The sequence below is a fragment of the Tetrao urogallus genome, assembly GCF_951394365.1.
Source record: "Tetrao urogallus genome assembly, chromosome: Z".
Taxonomy (NCBI): Eukaryota; Metazoa; Chordata; class Aves; order Galliformes; family Phasianidae; genus Tetrao; species Tetrao urogallus.
This window is the reverse complement of record NC_136816.1, coordinates 40,728,959-40,755,076: the sequence shown is the minus strand read 5'-3', so window position 1 is coordinate 40,755,076 and position 26,118 is coordinate 40,728,959. Positions and strand designations below refer to the sequence as shown.

Below are 26,118 nucleotides of genomic sequence, written 5' to 3'. Positions count from 1 at the left end.
CGTACGGCTCGCAGTGCGGCTGGGCGCTGTCATTTGTTAGCTCGCATGGGCTGTCGACATTTTGCAGAAACGACTCGTCAGCTTGAATTCCTTCTAAGGATGCTCGTTTCCGGTGAAACAGAAACCTTCGTGAGCCGGAGCAGAAGAAAGCACCTTAAGAAAACAAACAAATAAACAAAAATATGTGGGGTATTTATTGGCTATTTGTAAGGTGACCTGGACTCAGAATACTTCTGGAAAAAAACCTTTTTCTTCCTTTTTTTTTTTTTGGTCACCTCAAAGTGGTTGGCCTTTCTGAAACTTCAGTATAATCAGTGAATGTTAGGCTTTAAACAATTTTCCTATTGGCATTGACATGTAAAAAGCCCCATGAAAAGCAGTAAATTTTTTTTCCAAATGAGACTAATGCATGCATTGCACAGACTCTTGTATGTAGAACCTCCCTGGTTTTGTTCAGGAGTTTTTATACTTGAAATCAAAATGCTACTACTTTTGAATTAAAAAGAGCACAACTTGTCAAAGCTCTGGATCAATCAAGGTGTTGTGCATATATATAGCTTTTCCTCATCTTCTTTGGATTTATTTTTTTTTTAATAGAAATTATCTACTGGAAGATCTGTGGTGGTGCAGTGTGAATGTTAATTGCAGGGCAGCAATATAAATGGGACATGGATGTGTTCGGTGCTTAGTGCTCCCAGTAGCCTGATGAACAGTTCTATTGTCCTTGATCTCTTGAGTTCTGAAATAGCACTGGACTCTAGTTCAGATTTCAGACTGGAGGGTGTTTGGAGTGTTGGTAACACAAGAGGTGTGGAAATGAACGCAAGTTCTGCAACCTCAAAACCTTTTGCCCCATCTATTAGCCAAGCAAAACTTTCTAAATATGGGAAAGTTTGTTCCTGTTTTCTTGTTTCACGTGCTGGTTTTGGTATGAAGCTTTCCATTGATAGACAAGGAGGAAGTCTGTGTGCGTGCTTCTTTTGCCATTGTTTCGGTGGAAAGGCTATTGACTTGAAGTTCAGAGGCCCAAACTACTCTGCAGCTGACTAGATTTGGGCTCAGATAATTTTGAAGAAGGAGTAAAGCAGAATCCATAACGAAATATTGCTGAGCACAGTGTAAAGCAATGGCCATGGGCATTGCTGTCATATTGGCTTCAGACTGTTCCTGAAAGCAGTAATGTCAAAAAACTTTACACCATCAGTAAACGTTCTTTATTTGATAGTTTCAAAAGTTTTCATGCAACTTAAGAAGTAGAGATTGCTCTTTGAATGCCTAGAATGGGCTTGTGGTACTCACATGGTGTTTGCCAGTGCTTTTGCAGACAGAATTTACAAACCATAACAAATGAATAGTGTAACTTTTCAATAAAATATGATTAAGAATAACTTTTCAAGTCATCACTTATTTTGCATGAAAAATCAGTTTTGTTTCATAAAATCACAAAATGGCTTCGGTGGGAAGGAGAATCTGTGGGTCCATCTGGTCCAAGCTCATTACTCAAGCAGGGCATCCAGAGTAGGCTACCCAGGACCATGTCCTTCTAAAGATCTCTAGGGAGGAGACTGCAGCTTCTCTGGGGAGACTGTGCCAGTGCTCCCTTTCATGCATGGTGGAAAAAGTATTTCCAGGTGTTTGGAGGGAACCTCTTGTGTTTTAGTTTGTGCTCGTTGCCTCTTGTCTGTGCATTGAGCTCTACTGAGAACCGCATGACTTTGTCCCCTTTGGACCCTCTTTTCAGGTATTTATACACACTCATATCTAAGATCTCTCCCGAGCATTCTCTTCTCCAGGCTGAACAGTCCCAGTCTGTGGGTTTTTCACACTGATGCTTGCTTATCTCATGTGAAAATCTTCAGGATGGAAACCTGTGAGGTTGGCATAAAAAGCAGTAAAAGGAGAGTCTTACAGGAGCAGGACAGTCCTCTTTTGGCTTGAAGTTGTAGAAATAAGCATGTAATGTTTCAGCACAGAATCTAGAAGGCTGTTTTGCACAGCGTGAGACCTTTTGCTTTATTAACCATGACATTAATATTAAAGTTAACACTCCTCTGTATGCTAATGAGCTGTAAGAAGAATGTGTTAAACACATATGACTACAATACTCAACTGTCCACCCAAATCTTATCAAATACCATCTCAGGGAGGGAAACAGTTAAAATTTAGGATATAAGGGAAAATGTCTTGATAAGGAAGCCCAGTGGAGAAGGGAAAGGAAGCAGGGAAGAATATAGAAAAGAGACTGAAGGAGCAGAGATGAGAGATAAGAAGTTGCCACCTTCTGTTGAATCAGCAACTTCACCAGTTTTCTGTCATCAATATATTTACTGAGGGTGTGCCCTGCCTGATTCTCCAGATCATTAATTAAAGTGTTAAATAGGACTAGACCCATTTACTGACCCCTGGGGTACTCTGCTTGTTACTGGCCTCTAGCTGCTGACCATTGTCCTCTGGGTCCAGCCATTAACCATTTTCTGATCACTTTACTCATCCAGCTGGTATTTCAGCAACTTCTCTGTATCTTAAGGGGCTGGTTTTTGTACAATACTGTTCAATGTATCAAATCTGAAGAAGAAGTGATTAGAAAATTTATGCTTGCACTGGGCTTATGCATTCAGTTTTTGGCAGCAGGTGGTCTGTCTCTTGTTAGATCAGAGCTTCAGGGTCTCTAAAAGGGACCTGCTGCTGGACAGAGCTGAGCAATAAGTGATGCTGATTATACTCAGAGATAATTTATTTGAGAGGAGCTAAAACACTGCACCAGACGCAGTGAGAAAAAGGAGTAAGTAAATGCAAGAGAAACAGCCCTGCAAGCATCATGGTCAGTGCAAAAGCAGCAGCATGTGCATGGGCTCCCCCTGAAGCCCAGGAGGGGCCCATGGTGGATCAGGCTGTCCTCCAGCAGCCTGTGGGCACCATGCAGAGCAGATCTCCATGTGCAGCCATGATGGAGCCTATGATATGGCAGTGGACAAGGCCTGAAGGAGTCTAGAGCCCCTGCAGGAGAAGCTCCGGGCTGAAGCTGCAACCCATGGAGAGGAGCCCACAGTGGGGCAGGAGGGCTGGAGGGACCCATGCTGGAGAAATCCACCCCTGAAGGGTGAGCCCTGTCGTACAGAGGCACGTTGGAGCAGTGCTCAGAGAGCTGCAGTCTGTGGGAAGCCCACTCAGGGTCACTTTGGGAAGGATGGCATCCTGTGGGAGGGATTCTGAGTGGAGCGGGGAAAGGGAGTGACCAAGAAGGAGCAACAGCAGCAAACACTGTGATCTGACTGCAGCCCCGATTGCCTGTTTTCCTGCACAGCCTGGGAATGAGGTATGAGGGTGGGGTTGGGAAGGGAGAGTGTTTTTGCTTGCCTTTAGTTCTCACTGCTTTAATCTGTTAGTAATAAGGAATAAATTAGTCAACCTACACTGAGTGTGTTTTATCCATGACAATAATTGGTGAATTATCTCCTTATTCTTAATTTTGAGCCTTTTTTCATTATATTTTATACCCCTGTTCCTTTGTGGAGGGAGAGTGAGTGAGATAGTGTCCATCATCAGCACAACAATGCTTCATTTATACCTGTTTAAACAATTCTTTTTAGATAACCCTTCTCTTAAGATTATAGCACCTAAGTGCATTTTTGTGAAAATATTCTTCGTAAGAAATCTAATAATACACATGTTCTGTGCACTTCACTTGTTACAAGAGAAGTTACTATACACTGTGGCAAAGTACATTTTTGTAACACGCACAACATGCGACTTTACATCCTGAAACCCAAAGGCAGGACATGAGGAGAAATGAGGCAGATTAGGAATGAAATTGTTGGATATTAGATTGGATATTAGGAAAAACGTCTGATCCAAAACAGTGATAACTGATTGACACATGCTGCCAAGGGAGGTGGTGGAACACTGGAGGTGTTCCAGAAAAGGATACAGATGTGGCACTGTGGGGCATGGTTAGTGGGCGTAGGGGGTAGGAGAATGGGTTGGAATAGATGATTTTAGAGATCTTTTCCAGCTTTGGTGATTCCACAGTTCTGTTAATAGACTTTAACTGGAAAGGAAAGAATTGTTGTACTGCTTCTTTCCACATGAAAGAATTTTTTTTTAAGGAATGTCACTTCAGTGCTGAACTGTAGGTATTCTTGCATGTATAGTAAGTGACAGGGATTGCTTTTTTTTTTTTTTTTTTTTTTCCAAAGCTCCTGTGTCCTGGTGATAGCAGCCATCTTAATTTTACTCAAATGTGAAAGTAGAACTGATGATCCTGAATACAGAGTATCTTTTAATGTGGAGTTGTCCGTTTCATTAATTTCTTTCTCATGACTAGGGGGAAAAAAAGAGTTTGTGCCTTGATGAAGAACAGTTGAGAGTTACTCCAAGTGGTTATTGTTTCCAAACCATTTTCTATCATTTTTTTTCTTTAATGTGAGACATTTACTATTATAAAATGGCTGTTTTCATGTAGTGGGTTGGGTTGGGGGGGACTTTAAATAAGCCCCCTGCCACAGGCAGGGCTGCCACTCACCAGCTCAGACTGCCCAGGGCACGATCCAGCCTGGCCTTGAATATTTCCAGGGGTGGGGTAACACAGCTTCTCTGAGCAACTGCTCTGTTAGCTTTATTATAAAAGATATATGGATAAATGGTGTTTCCTATCCTTCTAGATTCTGATCATAGATCTTCCTTACCATATGCAGGCATTTGATGAGAATAACTAAGTTGGAGCCTTCTTACTTCAAAGTAGCTTGAGTGGCATACTTACTGCATGGGGAAATGCTTGATGAAAATGCCATTTCTTTTCAGACTTTGTGGTGATTTGTTCACTGTGGTTACTGCAAACATTTGGTAGGCTCTGGATACACTGTTTGTGTTACATGATTCTTTTTGTAATCATCTTTTATAATCTACAGCCTTTGAGGCCAGGCATGCTGCGAACATATCAAAACAGCTATGATACATCACCACCTGTCTGCTCTTATCACACACTGTTATCAGAATGTTTTGAAATTCTGAAGTTGCTCTGCAGAATTCTGGAAGCTCTCTTTGTCTTCTAACACTGTTTTTTAGGACAGGTCGTCTTGTTTAGTTTTTAGTTTACTTATCCCTGCAGGACTCACAAACTCTTCACTGTCTAAACAGACAGAGAACCAAGGCGTTGTTTGCTGCTTGGAATTGAATGCTTTTTTTTTTTTTTTCTTTTTTTCCTCCTCCCAAAAGGAACTTCAATTTAAAATGTACATTGTTATAAATATCAGGTAGATGTGAAATGTCATAGGCTTATGCTTGCATTTGTGATCTTGTGCTGAGTGTGTAGCTAGGCTTAGTTAGTCTCCTTTAGTCTTTGCAAAGAGTCATGAAGGTAAAGTCAAAATAGAGTGCTGGTTATATAATTAAATGCAGGTATTGTGGATCTGCTTGGCCAATGGTTTTTGTTTGTTTGTTTGTTTTGTTTTGTTTTTTAAAAAGATTAAGAATAGCTTTCCATCTCACTTAGAAAAGTTAAATTGAAGAATTCTTATCCTCCAGAAATTGTTTTCTCCCAAAATGAAATCCAATTGCATAAGGCAGCAACTTTCTCTTAACTCACTGGCCACTTGAAAGCTGCTGCTGTGACTGTGCAAGAAAAAATTCTTACATTTGTGGTGATACTTCTAGACTGCTAGATTTTTATTTATTCCCATTACTCTTTTAAGTGTTGCTAGAGAAAATCCATCTGCTTTCTCCTTTTCCTTTAGAGGAGAGAACAGACCAAAACCAAAGAAAGGCTGTTGTTATAAAGACCTTAACTTATGGTGAATGCTTTGCTGTTTTTCTTTACCACATCTTCCCTGTCTGGAAATGGGGATGTTTGTTTCATGCTACTTTTTAAATTCAGAGTTTAGAGTGCTGTGGAAGCGTTGTCAGGGCAGTGAGGAGAACACGTGAGCAAGGACAGGGATAGAGGCATCTCCACTACATCTTTACATTTGTTTCTTCTTATTGACACTTTTCTTTAAATAAATAGATGAAAATGTGGTTTTAGAAGTGTTGAATGTGAGTTTGTTCTGCAGAATGATTATTTTCCTTTAGATACATTGATGAAGATTCTCCACTGTTTTGACCAGGCTTCAGTGCCAAGTCCTCCATTCACTCAGGTGTTCTGGCAGCAGAGGCCCACCCAGAGGCTGCTGAACAGCACAAACCTCTGTGTGATGTACTTCTGCTGACTAGTGCAAGGAATTGCCAAAGATTGGCAGGATACAGTTGAAAGACAGGATGCAGAATTCAGTCGAAACACAGGATGCAGAATTCAGTCCTGTGAGAGAAAAACCTTCAACTCCAGGTTTCTCAATTGAATGTTGTTCACCTTCAGCAGTTAGAACTACCCATCTGGAGAAGAAACACAACTTGTAGATGGGGTTTTTCACTCAGTGTTGCGTAGTGCACTGAGTGTTGCTATATGTTCCTGTCTGTTTCACATTTTAAACAGCCTGTGAGACTTGCATGAAGTCCGGGGGAAAACTCTGGTTACGGTTTAAGTTCACACCCTTTGTATGGAGTAGATGGAAATGATAGCCTGACGTATTTTCCAGTAAAGTCATCTTTTGGGCTATATGATCAGCTTATTATGACAATTTTACTTCCTGCTCTATCAGACATCTAATATCTGCTACTCGTGGTTATTAGCAAGTTGTTTCTATTTTTCTTGCTAGAGTCATATCCCCAGGATATTTTAAAATGTTAGTTCTGGAAGTGTTTAAATCTAATTATACATGTGCAGGTGAAGGAATTACTTGCATGTTTACAATTACTTCTGCCTAAGGACTTCCTGGGTCCAGTAGTTAAATTGTTGAGACTTGATAGAGGCTGTTAAACACAGTTTAAAATGCAAAATGCAAAATAATGGAGTCAAGTGGTAATTCTTGCTATACAGTGTTATGATCAGAATGTAACTTTCAAGTAAGCTTCATTGTGCTTCTCTGTGCCTTTGTCTTAAAAGTCGCTAGTACCCTGTTTCTTTAAAGTTTCAGATATGTTCGTGATGGGAGGGAACCAAAATGTGCTTGTAAAAAGAGTAGCTTGTTATGTTTTGATCTGTTTCTGACACTTAAAATAACAACTATTCCTATTATTTTAAAAATCAAGGGGGTAGTCTTTTTTTCTTTTTTTTTCTTTCCCTGAGGCCTCTTACAGCGAGAGTTGGTAAAACTCTGAGTAGATTTCCCTGCTGTGGTTTTGATGCATTTCTGTGTGAAACGAACAGCAGGATTTGTTCTAGTATGTAGGCCACTATTGTATTAGAATTACATAACCGTGTGGAGTGGTAGAAACAGATGAAAAGACCAGGATGCACGGCGTCCCTGAACAGACCATATCCCGTGACAATGAAGACAGCGCAAGCTCTGCAGAGAATGTGGTCACATGCAGTCAAAAAGTTGAGGATTTTAAGGGGACACGTGAGTTGCTTTTTGTTGCATCTTGCTCTGGGTCTTTCCTCCCTCTCCCCCCCCCCCCCCCCCCCCCCGTGTGCCTTGTGTCTCCTTCTCCCCTCCAGCTCACTTTCACAGCCTGATGATAGTGGTGGCAGGTCTTCTGGTGGTGGTTTTCTGGAAGAAGCTGCCTGGGGCCATCTCTGAGTTGCAAGTAATTGCATAAATCGCAGATGAATGTCAATGGGAGTTGCTGTTTGTAGCTCACAGATTATTTTTTTTAACTCTGAACTGTTTCTTGCCACACATTCTCTCAAGTGGTCTGTATTGGGCATGTTGAAAGCACCTGTCGTTTTGGTGTTCAGAATTAGGCAGATTTAAGCAAATCCTGACTGCAGTGTTCTCAATAGAAATTGACTGACTTTAGTCACTAATGAATTTAGACTAGCTAATGACAATTCGCACTTCCTGCAGCTATCCTGTAGCTATCCTGCTATCTGTGCAAAACCTTGCAAAACAATTACTAGCAGTTACTAGCAGTTACTGGATGCAGAATCCTCACTGTTTTGCCTGCCTTTCTTTCTCTGTTTCTGTGTATGATCTTGCATTGAAATGGCAATCGTACAAGGGAAGTCCAGGCTGTTCAGATCCTTTCTTGTTTCCCTAGAGACAAAGAGCAAAGAAATTGGCTAGGATGATGAGAGATTTTTGTAACCCATCACGTGATGCAGACAGAGGACAGTCGTGTCATTAGGTGTGGAACACAGGAATTTTGTTATTCTGGTGGATACTTATAACCATAGCTTTGGAAGTCCTTGGCTGGTGATTTTTAGCGTTTGTAGTCTCTTCCTTCCTTTTAGTCTTCCCCAGTAAACTGTCAGTATCAGTTAGTATCGTGGCAATGGCATGCAGCAGTATTTTTTTATAATGTTAAAGGGATTACTGCTGAGTACAGATGTGTTTTTTTGCCTTACAAGCTTCCAAGGTGACCATTCAGTTCTCTGAACTGTGTTGCAGAGCCTGAATGGCTTTATCAGTATGGCAGAGCTGGTCCTGCTGTCGTGGTAATTATGTTGCACAAAATCAGCTTTGCAAGTACATAATGTACTTTCCTTTACTAATATGGTATACAGCAACTGAGAGTCAGTTTCCCAAGGACCAATTTCTGAAAACATATTAATTACAAATTTAAAAATGAATTATTCAAGTGTCTTCTATTTAATAAGTTTCAGGCTAAAAATTCCCTTGCCTTTCCCTCCCCCAGATTTACACAGGAGGTGTGTGAAGATCACAACTGATATTTTAAGGAACATTTTCTGGGCACAGATGAGATGATGCTGTTGGCTTGACATCCTACAGGATCATAACTGTAGTATCTGTAGGCACTAGTTTCTTTTCCTTTCCTACTGTTCGTTTTTATGACCAGATATCACGAGACTTGTTTGTCAGAGCAAATACTTACCTGTGTTAGTTTTGTATACATTTGCTACATGATGCATCTCTTGTCTCGGGTGCAAGGTTTTACTACACAATTCACTAGAGCCATTGTTTTGGTGAAGGAAATTCGTGTAAGCTCATTTTTTTCCTACCTATAGATCCTCTCCCAGTATCTTTACTCTCCTTTACTTAATCCCTTTGCTGTAGCATTTCACTTAACAAGCAGTCATTTCTCAGACCATCCTTTTACAGATAGAATATCAGAAGGCTCAATGTTAGAGATGCTGGAAGAGGAGGGTCTGTGTACTGCCCTCTGCCCATAAGAGCAGTCTGCCTGCCTTACTTTTGTTTGAACAGAGCCAGTCTCAGCAGTGTGTTGGGCTGGTAAATAGCATTGGTAAGGACTGCAGGCAGTGTAAATCGAATTTAAATGATGCTCTTGCCACATACGTTAGTTGTTTGGGCTTGTATGAAGTAAGAGAGATAGAAAAGATTTTCCATCTACCTGTCTACAAAATCTGAACTTGACTGCTTGTCCTTTAAATGTTACCAGTCATTTGATCCCATTTCATTTCTAAAATTCTCTTCAGTGAAGCCGACTGTAATTTAAATGACTGAGGCCTTTCTTCAGCACAGACCACAAAGTTTGAAGGTACCATATAGAAAAGTAGGACAGTAATGGTATAACTGAGGGTCAGTAGTAGCTAAACTATCAATTTTCATACATGCTGGACAAGCAAGTGCCAAACAGTGCTTCTGGTTCTCATAGCAGATTTTTAAATTTTTTTAGTCTACAGGATGTCTCTGTGTAAGGGAATCTGTGTCATGAGATGGTTCTCTGTCAGCTTGCTGAAGGGTTAGGCACGTAAATTGCTATCAGAGAAATATGAGAGAATATGAGAGAAAATAATTTCACTGTATGTTTCAGCAGAGTAACTCTCTGGCAGTAGACACATACATTTTAATAGGAAGTTACAAATGCCGCTCATTCTAGACAAGTAGAAGTTGAGGAGTACTCACTTGTGTTAATTTCAATTTAAGTCATTCTCTTAACAGATGTGCTACATGTGTTTTTGGTTAGACTCTTAGAAACTTAGTCTTAGAAACTGGATAGTGTCCATTTTGGAGGAGAAAAGTATTGGTGCACATTTAGTGTTGTTTGGTGTTGTGAACTTCCTGGTAAGAATGCTTCATTCTACTTCATGGTGTTTGAAACTTCCACTGGAAGAATACATCATGGGATTCTCTGCATTTGAGAAACAGCATCCATGGCTTGCCAAATTGCTACTGACTGCCCAAAAACATTTGCTTTGGAAAAATGAGGGATGCTTTAAAGCACAGGCATATCCATCGTGTGTGACATCTTCTCCTTTTTTTGGGCTAGTGCTGTCACCAGTAATCCCTTTAAAGCCTTTCAAAGGACAACTAAGTCAAAACTGAGCTTCTAATATGGCTTTTGCTTCCTCAGGAAACTCATATCTTACCGAGAGAAAGCTCTATTTTTAGCAGTAAAAACAAATAAAACTTTGACTTCAGCATACATGCACATTCTCATGAAGAACCTGAATTTTTTTTTTTTTTTGCAAGTGAATGCTCTGTGTTTTGAATTGAAAAGTTTTTAGTGTCAAATACTGTGGTTTGTTTTTTTCTCCTCATTTCAAGGCTAGGCAGTGAAGGAGCTAGCACCATATGATGCATTTGCCGACAACATAGTGGTGCATCATATGGTGCTAGCTCCTTCACTGCCTACAAAATAACTACTCAGTAGTGGTGTTGCATTGCCTCCTAAGCAGTTATTTTGTATTTTACTTTAAGTTGGAAAGATTTCAGGTTATATCACATAAGGTAAACAGACCCATTCAGGATCAGTTTATATTGGAAATGTGGAAAGAAAAAAAAATATTGAAAAATAGACATCTGAGAAGTGTCATAGAAATGGATATAGTAGTGCTATGTAGAGATACACTGTTTTTCTGTAAAATAAAATTTTAGCTGGAGAATCTAAATATTCAATTGTATAACTCAGTGGATTTAGCATTTTGCCAATTCCAGGCAAACAAGAGGAAAGATCTGAAGGCTCACTGGTTTTTAATATTCTCAGTTTCAACTACTGATCTTGTGATATGTTGAAATGGAGAGATACTCAGTTTGTGTACTTTGAATCAGGGTTATACCATGACAGTGTGATTTGAATTAACTACTTATGCTAAAAGAAGCTTTTCTGAAAATTAGAATGAACTGTTGAATCAGTGAAATTTGAAGGAATTCTGTCAACCGGAACCTTTAGATATTTTTTTCCATTTTTAAACAAGCCATCACTAAATGAAATGCACGTGTTTCGTACTAATTATATCAAATGCTTATAATAAATATATTATGTTTACATCTGTGTTTTAGTGGGTATTTAACAGTCTAGGTAGTTGTATGCTTTTTGTTTTGCTAATTGGTTTCTGTATGCAACAGGCCCCAGGCATGGAAGAGCTGATATGGGAACAGTACACTGTGACCTTACAAAAGGTGAGTGCCTGTTAATATTTTTTGGCTTGTGGACATACTAGTACTGCTGATACCTAAATATGTTTCACAATAAATGTTATTAGCATATCTGAGCCCAGAGGATGACTAATGTGTTGTACGAATTAGATATGTTTTCCATTTCAAAGCTTAATTGCTAGTTACTCATACTATAATGTGGCTTTTAATGTTAAAATTACATTAAATTAACTGCTTAAGTGCTATATTTATTTTTATTAAGCCTTTGTAACAGCAGTCTAATGTACTACACAACAGCCACATAGCAAAATTCGTCACTGAATAACCTTAAAAACAGTGCAGATGGCTTTATCTTGCAGTTGTGATTAATGCTCAAGCTTTGTAAGTATCATTGAACACATCTCCACTGATTTGCTTATATATACGGTCATGTCAACCAGTGTGGAATTCAGTGGTAAAGTACTTCATCTAAATTTCTAAAATGTGCAAGGTACAAGTGTTGCTTTAACTTTCAAGAAAAGCTGAAGTTATGATTGGTATGTTGCAAGTCCTTTTGACTTAAACAAAGTCTGTCTCTTGCTTGTGAGTTCTGTAAGGGCTAAGCCACCACGATACAGTACAGGATATGTTGCTCAACTGTGTTGGTAGTCTTCCCAGCAGTTTTGGTGATCTGTGTTCAGTGAGCAGGCTGTACTATGCTATTAATGTTTTTCATATGTCCTACATTGAAATGAACTCAATGACCTGAGGTAAAACAGTCGCCTCACAAAACTGGTTTTATGGGTGAATTTCTGAGATGGATTGTTTTTCATGTTGCAGACATGGACAGGGGAAACACTGCAGAAGATCTTAGTTCCTGAAATTCCCAGCTTTTCGAGTATTGAGTTCTTTGCAAATGTGCATTAAATCTTTAATTCAGAGATAGCTCTGTATCACTTGAGCAGTATGAGCCATGGGCTTGCTGTTTGAAGCACTACCATTGAGTTCTACAATTAGTTTTAATTCTGTACTGTTTTGGCTTGAAGCACCAATCTGCTTCCTGTAAAGCTAAGATGCAGAAAATGTGAAGCTTCATTATTTCCTTGAAGAAATAATCTCTTAATATTGACATTAATAGAGTGCAAGCTGGCATGTGATTAAATACATGTGTAGAGTTGTAGAAGAAGTACCGCTTTAATCTGGTGAATTATTTCATGTGTAAGTTAATTAAAATTTAAAATGTTCCTGTGGCATAACTTGTGTGTGTATATATACACATTTGTTTTAAGGAATGGGTCTTTTCTGAGTAGCTAATAGCATTCAACCTGTGTGTTAAATAAAATGTATGGTTTTGTGCACATGTTCTTGTCTACATTTAAATTATGCTAACACTTCAGGTTTAGTGTTACAGGCATGATTCCTTCACATCTCGTTAAGTACTTCCTTGACTTTTTTGAATGCCAGACTTGAACATTTACAGATCTGACATTTCTATGAGAGCAGGTTCAACTTTAATTACTTATTTAAAATACTCAATAGTGAGAGGGTATAAAATTCACGAGTACTTTGGCCTGTTTTTTCTGGTCAGCCATGATCTTGTTTAGCCTGGTTGAGGAGTAAATAAGTAATGAAAGACTAGATAGCAGTTAGTAAAGATGACATAATAGAAATGCTGATCTGATTTCCTAACAAAATAGAGCCATATATCCAACAATAACTTTGGCATGAATACCTAGTGGGATGGTATAGCAAAATGTAGGCTAAATTAGTGAATAGTCTGCTTAATTAATTACCGTCGCAGGGTTGAAGTTTAACAAATATAAGTGCTGGGTTCTGCATGGGGATCAAGGCATCCCTGGGGTATATGTACAGACTGGGAGATGAGAGAGAAGCCCTGCACAAAGCCTGCTGGTGTTCAAGAATCATTTGGAGAATGCTCTTAGAAATGTGGCTTTAATTTTGGGTGATCGTGTGTGGAGCCAGGATTTGAACTCGGTGTCCTTGTGAGTCCCTTCCAACTTAGAGTGTTCTGTGTAGTCTGAGGATTTGGAACATGGGAACATGTTACCTTGCTACATGGATTGATTTATTTTTTTATTTTTATTTATTTGTTTTATTCCTTTTTAAATCTAGAAGTATTGTGTGTTTCTGCAACTGTTCATGCAACTATTGTATTTGGAATAGAGTGCTATCATAAGAATATTCACATTATTCTTCTTTCTATCAAAATGTCTGCTGGTAGCATTGAGTTTTGTTGTATTTGTTTTTATTTCCAAGGATTCAAAACGAGGATTTGGGATTGCAGTTTCTGGTGGCAGAGATAACCCACATTTTGAAAATGGTGAAACCTCAATAGTCATTTCAGATGTTCTCCCAGGTGGTCCAGCAGATGGATTACTTCAGTAAGCAGTTTCTTACTTCTTTGTCTGACAAACATATTTTTAGGAGCATGGCTGTAGAATACTTAAAACCGTCAGAGAGTTGTGGTTGATGTCTTGGTGATTTAGTCCTACTGAGACTTGATAATTTCTTGAAGTCCTAGATGACTGCTTTAAATGGAAACAAAAACCAAAACAAAACAACAATACCTGGGGTTGTTATTCTTTGCTGTTTTCTAAGAAAATAAATTTCAGTAATGTTGAAAAGCTTTTATGGCCAGTGTGTTTCCGTTGGGAAGTCTTTTAAAGAAACAACAGAAATACTTAGCATCTCAAAACATTCATTCTGTTCTTCTTCTTCCAGGAAACGTACTTCCTGGTCATTTATTAGTTTTCATGAGAATGGCCTAAGTCAGGTAGTCTAATGGAGGGTCTCAACCATTAAGGTACTAGAAGTAATAACAGGCGAGGGAAGAGAAATGGAATTGTTTGCTAAATATTATTTTCAAAGAAATAAAGACATTCCAGTGTTTTTTAGATTACATCTTCCTTGGTGAGACAACATTTATTGCAGAGAAGTATTTTTAAATCTATAGGCTGAAATAGTTTCCAGTCCACTGCTGATTGGATTTTCATCCTAGAATATCTGATGAACTTCAGAAGAATGATAATGCTGCACAGTAATTCAAAAGAGAAGGTTCTGGTCATTTTTTCAAACAGAAATCTGGCAAGATAATGGAAAGGCTCTCACATTCGAGTGGTTATTGAAGGACTAGATGAGTACTGCAGAACAGAAAATGGCATACTTTTTCAGTAAAAGGAATTGGAAAGGTATGAAAAGAGGCACAAAAGTCATTCAGGAGTTAGAGGAAATGCTCTACAAGTAGAAGCTTAAAGTATATAATCTTACTTAAAAAGAAGATGGTGATGTGACTTGATTACAGAGTAGAGAAAATAATTGGTACTAAAAATTTCTTTTATCTAGCTGAAAAACAGGTACATTAGCCAATAATTGTTTGAACTGAGGCTATGTAAGGTTAGTAACTGAGTAAACACCAGAAAAAAGTAATATGTTGAGTTGTGATTTTTTTTAATCTCCTGCACTTTGTAGGTTTGAAATGCCTTTTGAGAAGATACGTTTTTAATTTATCATGTTATGGATTTGTTTCCTGTGGGTGGCCAAATGCTAATGGTCTCTTTGACACACACAGGAAGTTTGAAAAGTTGAATTTATAATCTCTTTTGACCTGAGTCTTTCTGCTTGTTTTGCTTTGTTTTGGGTTTTTGCCTTGTTTGTTTGTTTGTTTGTTTTGTTTTTCTGAGGGAGGTGAGTTTGGTTTGGTTTCCCCTGGTCTTGTTCTTCCAGAATAGACAGGGCTTGAATGGCAGTCTTTCAGAAGATTGCGCAAAAGTAGTCTTTTTGTTTAGATTTGCATGAATACTGTTGTGTGCGTGAGTTTGAATCTATCTTGAAATTTGCATGCTGCTGTGAAAAAGAAGCTACCACTAAGTGTGAAAGATGGTGAGTTAACGAATAACTTAATAAATAAATGATAGAAAGTTTGATTGTTGTCATGAATATTCTTAAAACAAAAGAAATCAAAGTCTGCCTTGAAGCTATGGTAGTTAACTGAAGCAGGACATAATAATACACATACAAAATTATGCTACTCTACACAAACTGGTTATCAAACATATTGAAAGCTTCTTGTAGCAATCTCAGGTGTTACAGTGTCTGTCTAACAAGTACTGTTTTTAAGAAAAAATTCTTGCTAAGGTGAATGAAATTCTTTGATCCATCTTTCTCCTCATTCCTGAGGGGGGGTGGGGGAGGAAGGTTTTCTTCTTGTGTTTTTATGAAGACTAAAATACTTTTCTCTCTTTCTCCCATCTTTTTCAGAGAAAATGACCGTGTGGTGATAGTTAATGGGACCCCAATGGAAAATGTTCCACATTCTTTTGCAGTACAGCAGCTTAGGAAAAGTGGAAAAGTGGCCACCATTGTAAGTGTGTTATGAATATATTCATTCTGCAATAGCTGTGTGATTGGTTAATCAATGAAATGGTCTGCAAATATGTGAAGCAAAGCAAGCCTTTGCCCAGTAGAATGTACAAGTAAATAAACAATGTTTTTGCTTTAGTTTATGCAGGTGAAGCAAATGGAAGTTAACTTTGTGACACTGTTATTTATCTGACTGAAAAACTGGGAATAAAATTTGTCTTCAGTCTTTAGTTTTAGTAATGAGTGCTATTTGGACAAAATAAAATAATAATATGAAGAAAATGATGTCCAGCATACAAAGAATTTGGTTTTCATACTGGCTTTCTTTGGGACATGCACCTATAGTTGTTTTGAAGGGGCTGTCACATTTTCAGTAGCATACTTATTGCAGAGCTGAAAAAATATGGTTACTGATGTGTTTCTTGTGGTTCTTTTGTGTGTGTGTGTTTTTATTTTAATTCTTCTGATTTTTATACTTCCTGTTAGTAAATATTTCTTCTGTACATCTAAATAATCTCATGTGCTTGTTATTCTATAAACTTCAGTTGTTGTAAGTACAGCACTGCAGTATTTCAGAGTTTTAAGGTTCTTTATTTTTCCCCAGCTCTAATCAAAACGTGAAGAACTTTTCATTTGTCAAACGTTAATTTCTGACTGTTGGAGTTGCTTTCTTTGTTTTGTATTGCACTGAATAGGTTGTGAAAAGACCACGGAAAGTGCAGGCTGCTGCTTTGAGGAGAAGCCCTTCCCTTGACTATGAGGACAGAGCTTTAGATGTAATGGATGACCATGCAGAATTTGATGGCAAAAGCGCTCGAAGTGGCTACAGTGAAAGGAGCTGGCGTAGTGGCAATGGAGGGCGCAGTCAAAGCTGGGGAAACAGCCTGGATCAGAGCTATAGAGATGATCATGACAGAGAGCACAACCGAAGCAGAGGTCGTAGTAGGGAATGTAGCTATAGCCGTGATCGAAGTCGAGGTAGGAGCATTGACAGGAGCTTGGATCAAGACTATGGCAGAGATCGGAGCAGGGGAAGAAGCGTGGACAGGGACGGTGGCTATAGACAGGAGTACAGAGGAGACTACAGTCCAGCCAGTTACAGATATGGATCTCAACCTGATCCTAGATATGTGAGGAGCCTAAGTCGAGACAGGCTTCATTCTCGTAGTCCTTCACCTGAAACACACCATCAGCATGAGTACCTAGGACCACAGGATCAGAATGGACCCATCAGTGTTCTCTTAACAAAAGGCAAACATAATGAAGGTAGGTGTGGGAGGGGGGGTTGACTTTAATGTAACGTGTTGGTTTTTTTGAAACGGGGATACCTAAATATTCTCTGCTTTAGAATTTAAATAGAGATTTTTCACTGGTTGTTTAAGTTTTCTTATTCTCTCAGTTTGTTCTCAGATGTTTTTGGTGGTTGTTTGTTTGTTTGTTTGTTTGTTTTTTCCCCCAGCACTTTGGACTTTGCCTTTGTACAAATAACTGTTCGCCCACATCATTTGAGTCTTTTTGAGCCTCTGTGTCCTTTAGTTTTCTATTTTCTTCTCCCTATTCTTCTAAATGTGATTTGAAGCATGGATATGGTCATAACTGAGATTACATTTATCATATCTATACAATGGGTAGTTAATGAGTGAAGAGTAGACTGCTGTTAATGGTGCATTTACTTTTATCATGCAGAAGGAAATAAGTGGTTCCAAGAATTGTTTGGTTCTAAATACTTCAGAATGTAATTAATGGATACCGAAACAGCAACAACTGAAATTGCCTTCTTTTTTTGTCAAGTGTTGGAGTGTGTAGATGAAGACCAAAAGTGTGATATTTTAATGTGCAGTGAAGTAAAGACTCTTGTGTTGTAAAGCCTATCTGAGATTAGATTATGCAAATTTTCTGGGTTTTTTTTTGTTTGTTTGTTTGTTGAAGGTTTTGTTCTTGTTTTAACTTTAAAATTTGCCTGTTGTGAGAATTTTCTGCCTGTATAAGACTTGTATACAGAAACCATTCTTGTTTTGACTTTGGTGAGGATCATTTTCTCTCCTTCTTGTTCTTCCCATGCATGTAATGTTTCTACTTCTAAAGACAATGTAGACAGTTATCCAAATAAGGATATCAGATGACTTTAAGAAGTTTTATATGTAGCCAGTATTTCCTTAATACTTCCTGCCATTCATATATATATACTCTGCAGTTTCTGTCAAGTGTGGTTTTCGTCTTTCTATGCTCAAAGACGTGCTTTTTGTAAAATCAGTGTTAACTTTTGTGGGTTTTTCTCTCCTTTGCCCAAAACAAAGGAGACAACTTACTGGGTTGTTATAGATAGGAAAAGGCCCCCATAAAGCAAGCAGTAAAAGAACTAGCTCTTCTCTTAGTCTTGTTGACACCTTCCCATGCTTTTCTATACCATACAAACTATAATGCAGAGAAAATGTAGCCCAATGTCTTTATGAGCATGTCCAGAACAAAGGCATCATTTCACTTTTGAAGGTGCAGGTCTATGATTGTTTTCAGAAATGTTTGTACAGGTGGGACAGCACTGAAATAAAAAAGAGTCTGAGGTTAAGTTTGTATACTGAGTTCCCTTTTCTTATTTTTCTCATGGTGTTTGTACACTATGCTAATGCTGCTTGTACACAATGTTGTTTTAAAAAAAAAAAAAAAAGTATTCTTGCTTATTATCTAAGCTACAGTGGGTTATTTTTCTGATTCTAGAATATGGTCTCCGACTTGGAAGTCAGATCTTCATAAAAGAAATGACCAGTACTGGCCTAGCAACCAAAGATGGCAACCTTCACGAAGGGGATATCATTCTTAAGGTGTGTTGTGGTTAAACAACTAGCAGTGTAACAAGTACTTGTTAAAGATGATTTATCTGTTATCATGTTAAAAGTGAAATTCAGTATTGAACTTCAGTGCAATATGGGTTTTTATTATTTACTTGATACCTTTTTATGTCCAGATCAATGGTACAGTGACAGAGAACATGTCTTTAGCTGATGCCCGAAAGTTGATTGAGAAGTCTCGGGGAAAGCTCCAGCTGGTTGTCCTCAGGGACAGAAAGCAGACCCTGCTCAACATTCCTTCATTGAATGACAGTGACTCAGAAATGGATGGTGAGGTTTAATTTGGATGAAAAATTCTTCTTTCTGCACAGAGATAAATTGGATCTTATAGTGTTTCGCTGTGATACAGTGGCACTAGGTTTTAAAACACAAAACAAGCAAAAAACTGCACACACAACTAAGTACTAGTCAAATAAGCATCAAGCCATCTTCCTTTTAGGTGAAAGAATTCTATAGTAATCATGCAATTACATATTGGGCAGAGGCAGAGACAGAAAAAGTAGTAATGGTCAGGCAAAATAATGGTCAGTGTTACTTACTTCTTGTACCAAGCAAGTTGGTTACTTTAATAAAAGGTTTTACTATTAAAATCATGTGGAGTGAACTGATCTGTCCTTCTGAGGACATTAACATTCACTACAGAATTCATTAGAAAAGTGTTCAGGACAAGGATATGAAGTCTCCAGGAGAAATGGTTTCAATTTGCAGTATCCTCACAAGTGATCTCTGACAGTGTATGAGCTATATCTCACAATATGATCTCACTTTGGGAAGGCCTCAGGATGTCTGGGGGAGTAGGATGTTACATTACTTGGTGAAACATATTTGTTTCTCAGATATCAGCATAGTCTGTGCAGTGCTTCATAGGTTTTACTGTCATGACTGAAATGTGGCTTAAATCTGAAGGCCACTCTGTTTTGTCACTGAGAAGCAGCAATGAAGATGGTTAATGTAGTCTTCTGTTTCTGTTTCTCAGCAGAACTCAAATTAATGCTAGCTAATCTAGGAGTGGTATGGTGATAATAGTTCTGTGCTGCATGTTTCCCAAAAGTTGTGTGAAAACTTCTTGAAGGATTTTTGAGTGGAGAGCTGGGAAGCACTAAAAAGCATACAGCACCATGGAACCCTAGTCAAATCCAAACACCATACTTGGAAGGGAAGTAGACTTGAAGATTCTACATGTATGTGAAAGCTTTTGTAAACAAATGTGGTTAATTATATGTACAGACAATATAGGCATTTTTTGGTTTGTTGCTGTGTTTATAGATATTTCTCTTGTTTATATATATATTTTTTGTTTCTATAGACATTTCTGAAATAGAGTCAAACAGATCGTTCTCACCTCAAGATGACAGATTACATCATTCTGATCTGGATTCGCATTCATCCAATGAAAAGCTGAAAGAGAAAACAAAGTAAGAAGTGTTGTTTTCTAGTATTTTGGTTATCAAGGGAATGCTTAAAATACACGCACTGTTAACTATTTTTACTGCATTCTTTCATTTTTTTGTGCTCAATTTAGTGCAAAAGATGATCCATCCAACAGGATGTCCAGGATGGGAGCAATGCCTACGCCATTTAAATCAACTGGTGATATTGCTACAACTGCTGTCACTGTTGTAGATGCAAACAAAGAACCAAAGTACCAAGAAGATGTAGCAGGTCAGAGCTTCCCATTACAGTTTTTTCCCCATTTTTTTTTCCTTCTCCTGACTACAGAAAGTCTGTTTCCCCCAGTCACATCCACAAGTCTAGCATAGTCTTCCTATTAATCCCATACTTGTGTGCAGAAGAGATCTGTCTTTGCTTTGTGGTATAGAGAAAGAGGAAACATCTGAGATCACCTGAAGGTAGTTGTCCATTGGAATTACTACTGCAAAAAGTATTTACATATCTAGATGCTACCTAGTAGCCTCGTAGCCTAAGTAGACAGGAAAAGCTGTTTCTGATGTGTGATTTGTCTTGCCTGTAAAAAGAGTTCCATATTTTTCTAATGATATTTTTTTCCCCAAGAATTAAGTAAAAACAAAGAAACAACTAAAAATAAAGGAAAGTAGATAAGTTCTAGACAAAAAATAATAGGCATTTAAATTTGTATTAATCTTTGGCATGGGCAGTTGGGCTGCTATCTGATCACTACAAAATTGCTGCCAGTTGAACCTTTTTTTGTAGCTTAGTAACTTCCACTGACTTTTTTTTTACATACAGTGCCTCAACCAAAAGCAGCTACAAGAACGATTCTTAAACCCAGCCCTGAAGATGAAGCGATATATGGGTAAGGAGGCATTTTCCTTGTTCTTTTGCTCTCAGTGGTTTCATGACTTGCACCTAAGTATTGGTTCCATGTTTTGAGAATTTCTGTACATTTGGACTGATACTTCTTTTAAAGTTTAATGCCAAAATCACATGCCTTCTAAGTTTATATAATTGGGAAAAAGATTAGTTTTACAAGTATTTTTATAGAAGATATATACTTATTTTATGCCTGGAAGATGTAACAGCACCCTGTGCTTCTGTGCATTCATAGGAATTTAGACAGTGATATGTTTTTATTCCCTATTTTGCACTTGTGGGATAGCTTTTGGAGTTATGTGTCCCTTTTGAGGTTCGCAAGGCCAAGAAAAGACATAGATACACTGGAGTATATCTAGCTCTGGCACATCAACAGAGTCAGTGTATGGCACACAAGAAGAGACTAAGAGAATGGATGTTATCAAGCCTGAAGAAGAGAGAACAGAAGTCAGCGTTGATTCCAGCTACCTAATGACTACAGTGCTTTGAGCACAGGTCCATTCTAGCTTATAGCTATGGAATGTATATAGTGTATTTTAAACTTCTTCACCATTTTGTACTTACAAAAGATAACACTCCCCTTTCCCTCATACTAAGATACTAAGAGAACATTCTCTATTTGGGAACAAGTCTGTTGGAAGCAAAGGCCAGCCATACAAGCTGAAAAATTCTATACAGAAGTTTGCATCTTTTCTTCAAACTCAAGCCTGCACAGTCCATATCTGCTCTGAACGACAGAAAAAATACTGCTTGCAAAATCTGTGGAGGTGGGGGGTTGGCAGTTTTATGTTGTTTTCTTTTTTTAATCTGGTACTGTTGTTGCCTTAAGAATTAAGATACAAAAGGTTGTAAACAGTATTGATAGGAAATCAGCATACATGTTCTCTTTGACTGTTCCCAAATACAAAAATTAAAGGAAGAGGAGCGCTAAGCTTGTGAAGAAAAGCCTAAATATTGTGCGTCTTGAAGTTTTTTTTCTCAAATTGATTCTCTTCTCAGATCTTCCCTGGAGTTGGACCTTGTTGTCACTGATGTACAAATTAATCAAGTGATTATTTTGATGAAGGGGAATTTATAATACAGGCTTAGGGTATTAGTGAGAAAGGCTGACAGATAAATACTGTCCTCTGTGTTGGAAGGTCATTCAGGCATACAGCTTTTCTGACAGGAAAAAAGCTGAACCTAATCCTGTAGCCTCTTCCCTTCTGAAATATAAAAGGTATGACAGATAACATAACAGTAAAATTTATTTTGAAGTATTTGTCAGTGAAAGTAAACAGAAGTTCCACGTGATCTAATAAATGTTGAACTGCAAAGAAACTGTCATTTGTTTGACAGTTCTTGGTTGCTTGGAGGAAAAAACTATGAGTGGGATTAGTCATTACTCAGGCTTCATATAAAAAATTTAAAATAAAAAAGAAAGCTGCTTATGTGACAGAAAGTCCAGTAGGTGGTGAGTATTCAGGACGTCAGAAACCAAGAATTTGTTTGCTCTCTGTCATGTATGGGTATGTCACTTCGTCTCTTTTTCTAACTCAGTTTCTACTCTAAAAAATGTAAATTTTCTGCTTTCTTTCTTTGAAGCATTACATGGCTAAGTACAGCCTGTCTAGTGACAGAAAGGATATAAAAGTATTACTAACATGTTTTTTTAAGTTGCAGTTTTTTGCTCTTGACAGCCTGTTATTGTCATATGCTTAATATTCAGCTGTCCTTTTTCTGCCTGTACATCTTGTAGTCCTAATACGAAAATGGTGAGATTCAAGAAAGGGGACAGTGTGGGTCTACGGCTTGCTGGTGGAAATGATGTAGGGATATTTATTGCTGGAATTCAAGAAGGCACCTCAGCTGACCAGGAAGGACTTCAGGAAGGAGATCAGATTCTCAAGGTATGAGTTTGTGTCCCTGAAATTCAGGCTTTTATAATTTCTATTTCCTTCTTAGTGGAAATATAGAATAAGTCATGTTCTCAGAAAGTCCAATTTTTGCTTGATGTGTCACCGTGTGATGGAGGGACCTTACTGTAATCAGCTTATGAAGAGCTCAAATTATGCATCAAGTTGTATAAAATTCTGTGGAAAGAATATACAGGGAAAAGATTAAGTTTAAAAAATGCCTCAAGATGGAAGAGAATAAATTTTCCATATATTGTTTCCTCCTAGTCTTGGAGAGAGGAAAAAAAAATGGAGACAGTATATTTTTCTTTTTTTCATTTTTCTTCAACTTATTTGAATGACACCAACTGGCTTTCCAGGGTTCTGAATTATTTCTTCTATGATATTTTGTCCTTTTTCTTTCTTTTTTTTTTTAATTCAATTTTGGGAGCCTAATTTTCAAGGCCTTTTGGAGACTATTCAAGTCGTAGAAGAAATTGAAATTATCTAGCAATGAACAATCAGAACCTTATTATTTTGGAAAGGCTACAGTGAATGGCTAGATTAAAATATCCATATTGACTTAATAAATAACTGTAGGGGGAAAAAAAAAAGGAAGATAATATATAAGACAGGACTAGGGAAGTCATCCTGCCCTTGTACTCAGCATTGGTGAGGCCTCACCTCGAGTACTGTGTTCAGTTTTGGGCACCTCAGTACAGAAAGGACATTGAGGTGTTGGAGCAGGTCCAGAGAAGGGCTACAAGGCTGGCAAAAGGGCTTGGAGAATGTGCCCTACAAGGAGAGACTGAAGGAGCTGGGGTTGTTTAATAGGGGGAAAAGGGGGCTGAGGGGAGACCTTATTGTTCTCTTCTAAGATCTGAGAAGTGCTTACAGTGAGAGCAGGTTTAGTCTCTTCTCACTGGTGACAGGTGACAGGATGAGGGCAAATGGCCTCAAGTTGTGCCAGTGTAAGTTTAGGTTTTACATTAAGAAACACTTCTTTACAGAAAGGGTTGTTAAGCACTGGAATAGGGAGGTGGTTGAGTCACCATCCCTGAATATGTTTAAAAACTGATGTGGAGCTCAGGGACATGATTTACAGGAGAGTTGTCAGAGTTAGGGTAGTATGGTTAGGTTGTGGTTGGACTTGATGATCTTTAAGGCCTTTCCCAACCTGACCAATTCTATGATTCTATGGTGATATATATATGATGATATATATATATATAAAAAAATAATATATATATATATGTGTGTGGGTTTTTTTTAAGTTAAACAAAAAGCTTTGGATATTCTTTTTAATTGTTGTTTTTCTCTGGTGTTATTTTTATTTTTTGATATGTAGGTAAACACTCAAGATTTCAGAGGCATTGTTCGGGAGGATGCTGTTTTATACCTATTAGAAATTCCCAAAGGTGATACAGTGACAATTTTGGCTCAAAGCAAATATGAAGGTGGGTGCTTTTAACAAAATGTATGTATCTATGAAGCTTTTGGAGGTTTTAGAAGGATGCTATGATCTATTTTGCCAGTGAAACTACAGATAACTTCTCTCTTGCTTATTCTTGACAGCATTTTACTTACCTTTTCAGTAGCATACAAGACAATGTCTTCCATACCACAGAAATCATAGAGATACCTGTGTGATATATCTATAAGAACATTTTATCACCATTTGCATTATTAGCTAATAGCATCTTTTCTTAATCTTGGTAGCATACTGCTTGTTCCTTCTGCTTTTCTTCATGTAGCAGCTGGCCTGAGATCTGGTGTTTACATTCCTTTTCAGCTTTTCAGCTGTGCCTTGGCAGTCATAAGGTATTCACAGTCACCCAGCAGAAAGTGTGCAACTGATGAGCAGTTAAGGAGCAAGCCTTTTTCTTTTTGAGGGTGCAAGTTCATGCTTCCCTTTTGCTATAATAGCTATATATGTACAAATATAGAGCATTATTGATAATTATAGGTGCAGGGTATTGTTTGTGGATGCTGTTCTTTTGTGTATTTTTGAGTGGATTGGAAGAATTGATTGGAGTTAAATCCATCTGGTGACTGATCACTGGTGGTGTTCCTCAGTGGTCAGTAGTGGAGTTGGCTCTTTTTTATTATCCTTATTGATTATCTGGATGAGGGAATTGACTGCAGCCTCTGTAAGTTTGCAGATGACACCAAGTTTGAAAGACAGTGTGCCTTAGGAATGCACTACAGCAGAATCTGGACAGGCTGAATTGGTGGGTTGAGGCCAAGTGTATGAGCTTTAAGTAGACCAAGTTCTGGGTCCTGTATTTTGGCCACATAACCCCATGCATTGCTACATTCTTGGGGCAGAGTGGCTGGAAAGCTGTGCAAAGGGAAAGGACCTGAGGGTGTTAGCTGACAGCTGGCTGAACACAAGCAAGAAGAGTGCCCAGGTGGCCAAGGCGGCCAATGGCATCCTGGCTTGTATCACAAATAGTGTAGTCAAGAAGAGCAGGGAGGTGAGCTTTACCATGTACTCAGTTCTGGTGAAGCCACACCTTGAGTACTGTGTTCAGTTTTGGGCCCCTCACTACAAGAAAGACATGGAAGCCCAGGACCGTGTCCAGAAATGGGCAACAAAGCTGGTGAGGGGTCTGGAGCACAATCTTATGAGGAGCAGCTGAGGGAACTGGGATTGTACTGGAGAAGAGGAGGCTCAGAGAAGATTTTATCACTCTCTGCAGCTTACTCCTTGTAAAGAGATTGTGGTGAGATGGTGTTGGCCTCTTCTCCTGTGTAAATAGCAGTAGGTCACGAGGTAATGGCCTCAAGTTCTTCTAGGGAAGGTTCAGATTGAATATTAGAAAAGAATTATTCTTAGAATGGTGAGGAATATTTGAACAGGGAGTAGTAGACATAGCAGTGAGGGACATGGTTTTGTGGGCATGATGGTGATGGGTTGATGGTTGGAGTAGGTAGTATTCTTAGTCTTTTCCAGCTTAATTATATGTTTCTAATTTTAAACTCTTATCTGAAATGACAGTTTGATCTTTCTTTCAAATGTAAAAATCATAAACTAAATGGAATTCCTTCTTTAGTATACAGAGACATCATGGCCTGTGGCAGAGGAGATTCATTCTTCATCAGAAGCCACTTTGAGTGTGAAAAAGAGTCACCACAGAGCTTAGCCTTCACCAGAGGGGAGATCTTTAGAGTAGTTGATACACTGTATGATGGCAAACTGGGAAACTGGCTGGCTGTGAGAATTGGAAATGAACTTGAAAAGGGCCTCATTCCAAATAGGAGCAGGTAAGCTGACAATGAGTTGTCCTACTCATTGTTAAAAAAGATGTTTCTCTTTTCTTAGAAAATATTTTTGTTTCCTATGCCATATTTTTCTTCTTTGTTGTTTTATTTATTTTTTTTCCTATCTTCCGTAAAAGAATGATGAAA

The 26,118-nt window shown here is 38.3% G+C and overlaps 1 protein-coding gene across 2 annotated transcripts in view; it reads left to right on the top strand.

Moving 5' to 3' along the window:
• The window catches only part of TJP2 (tight junction protein 2), a gene marked incomplete at both ends in the record, with an annotated part of 76,721 nt that overhangs the window by 41,765 nt on the left and 8,838 nt on the right, over positions 1-26,118 (top strand). For both annotated transcript variants that reach the window (XM_079548568.1, XM_079548567.1), the window contains 12 exons: positions 11,307-11,360; positions 13,593-13,717; positions 15,594-15,696; positions 16,391-16,961; positions 18,411-18,514; positions 18,658-18,811; positions 19,848-19,956; positions 20,064-20,203; positions 20,750-20,816; positions 22,572-22,722; positions 24,056-24,164; positions 25,764-25,974. In XM_079548568.1, the coding sequence (XP_079404694.1) occupies positions 11,307-11,360; positions 13,593-13,717; positions 15,594-15,696; positions 16,391-16,961; positions 18,411-18,514; positions 18,658-18,811; positions 19,848-19,956; positions 20,064-20,203; positions 20,750-20,816; positions 22,572-22,722; positions 24,056-24,164; positions 25,764-25,974 (1,898 nt within the window). The remainder of the gene's footprint in view (positions 1-11,306; positions 11,361-13,592; positions 13,718-15,593; positions 15,697-16,390; positions 16,962-18,410; positions 18,515-18,657; positions 18,812-19,847; positions 19,957-20,063; positions 20,204-20,749; positions 20,817-22,571; positions 22,723-24,055; positions 24,165-25,763; positions 25,975-26,118) is intronic.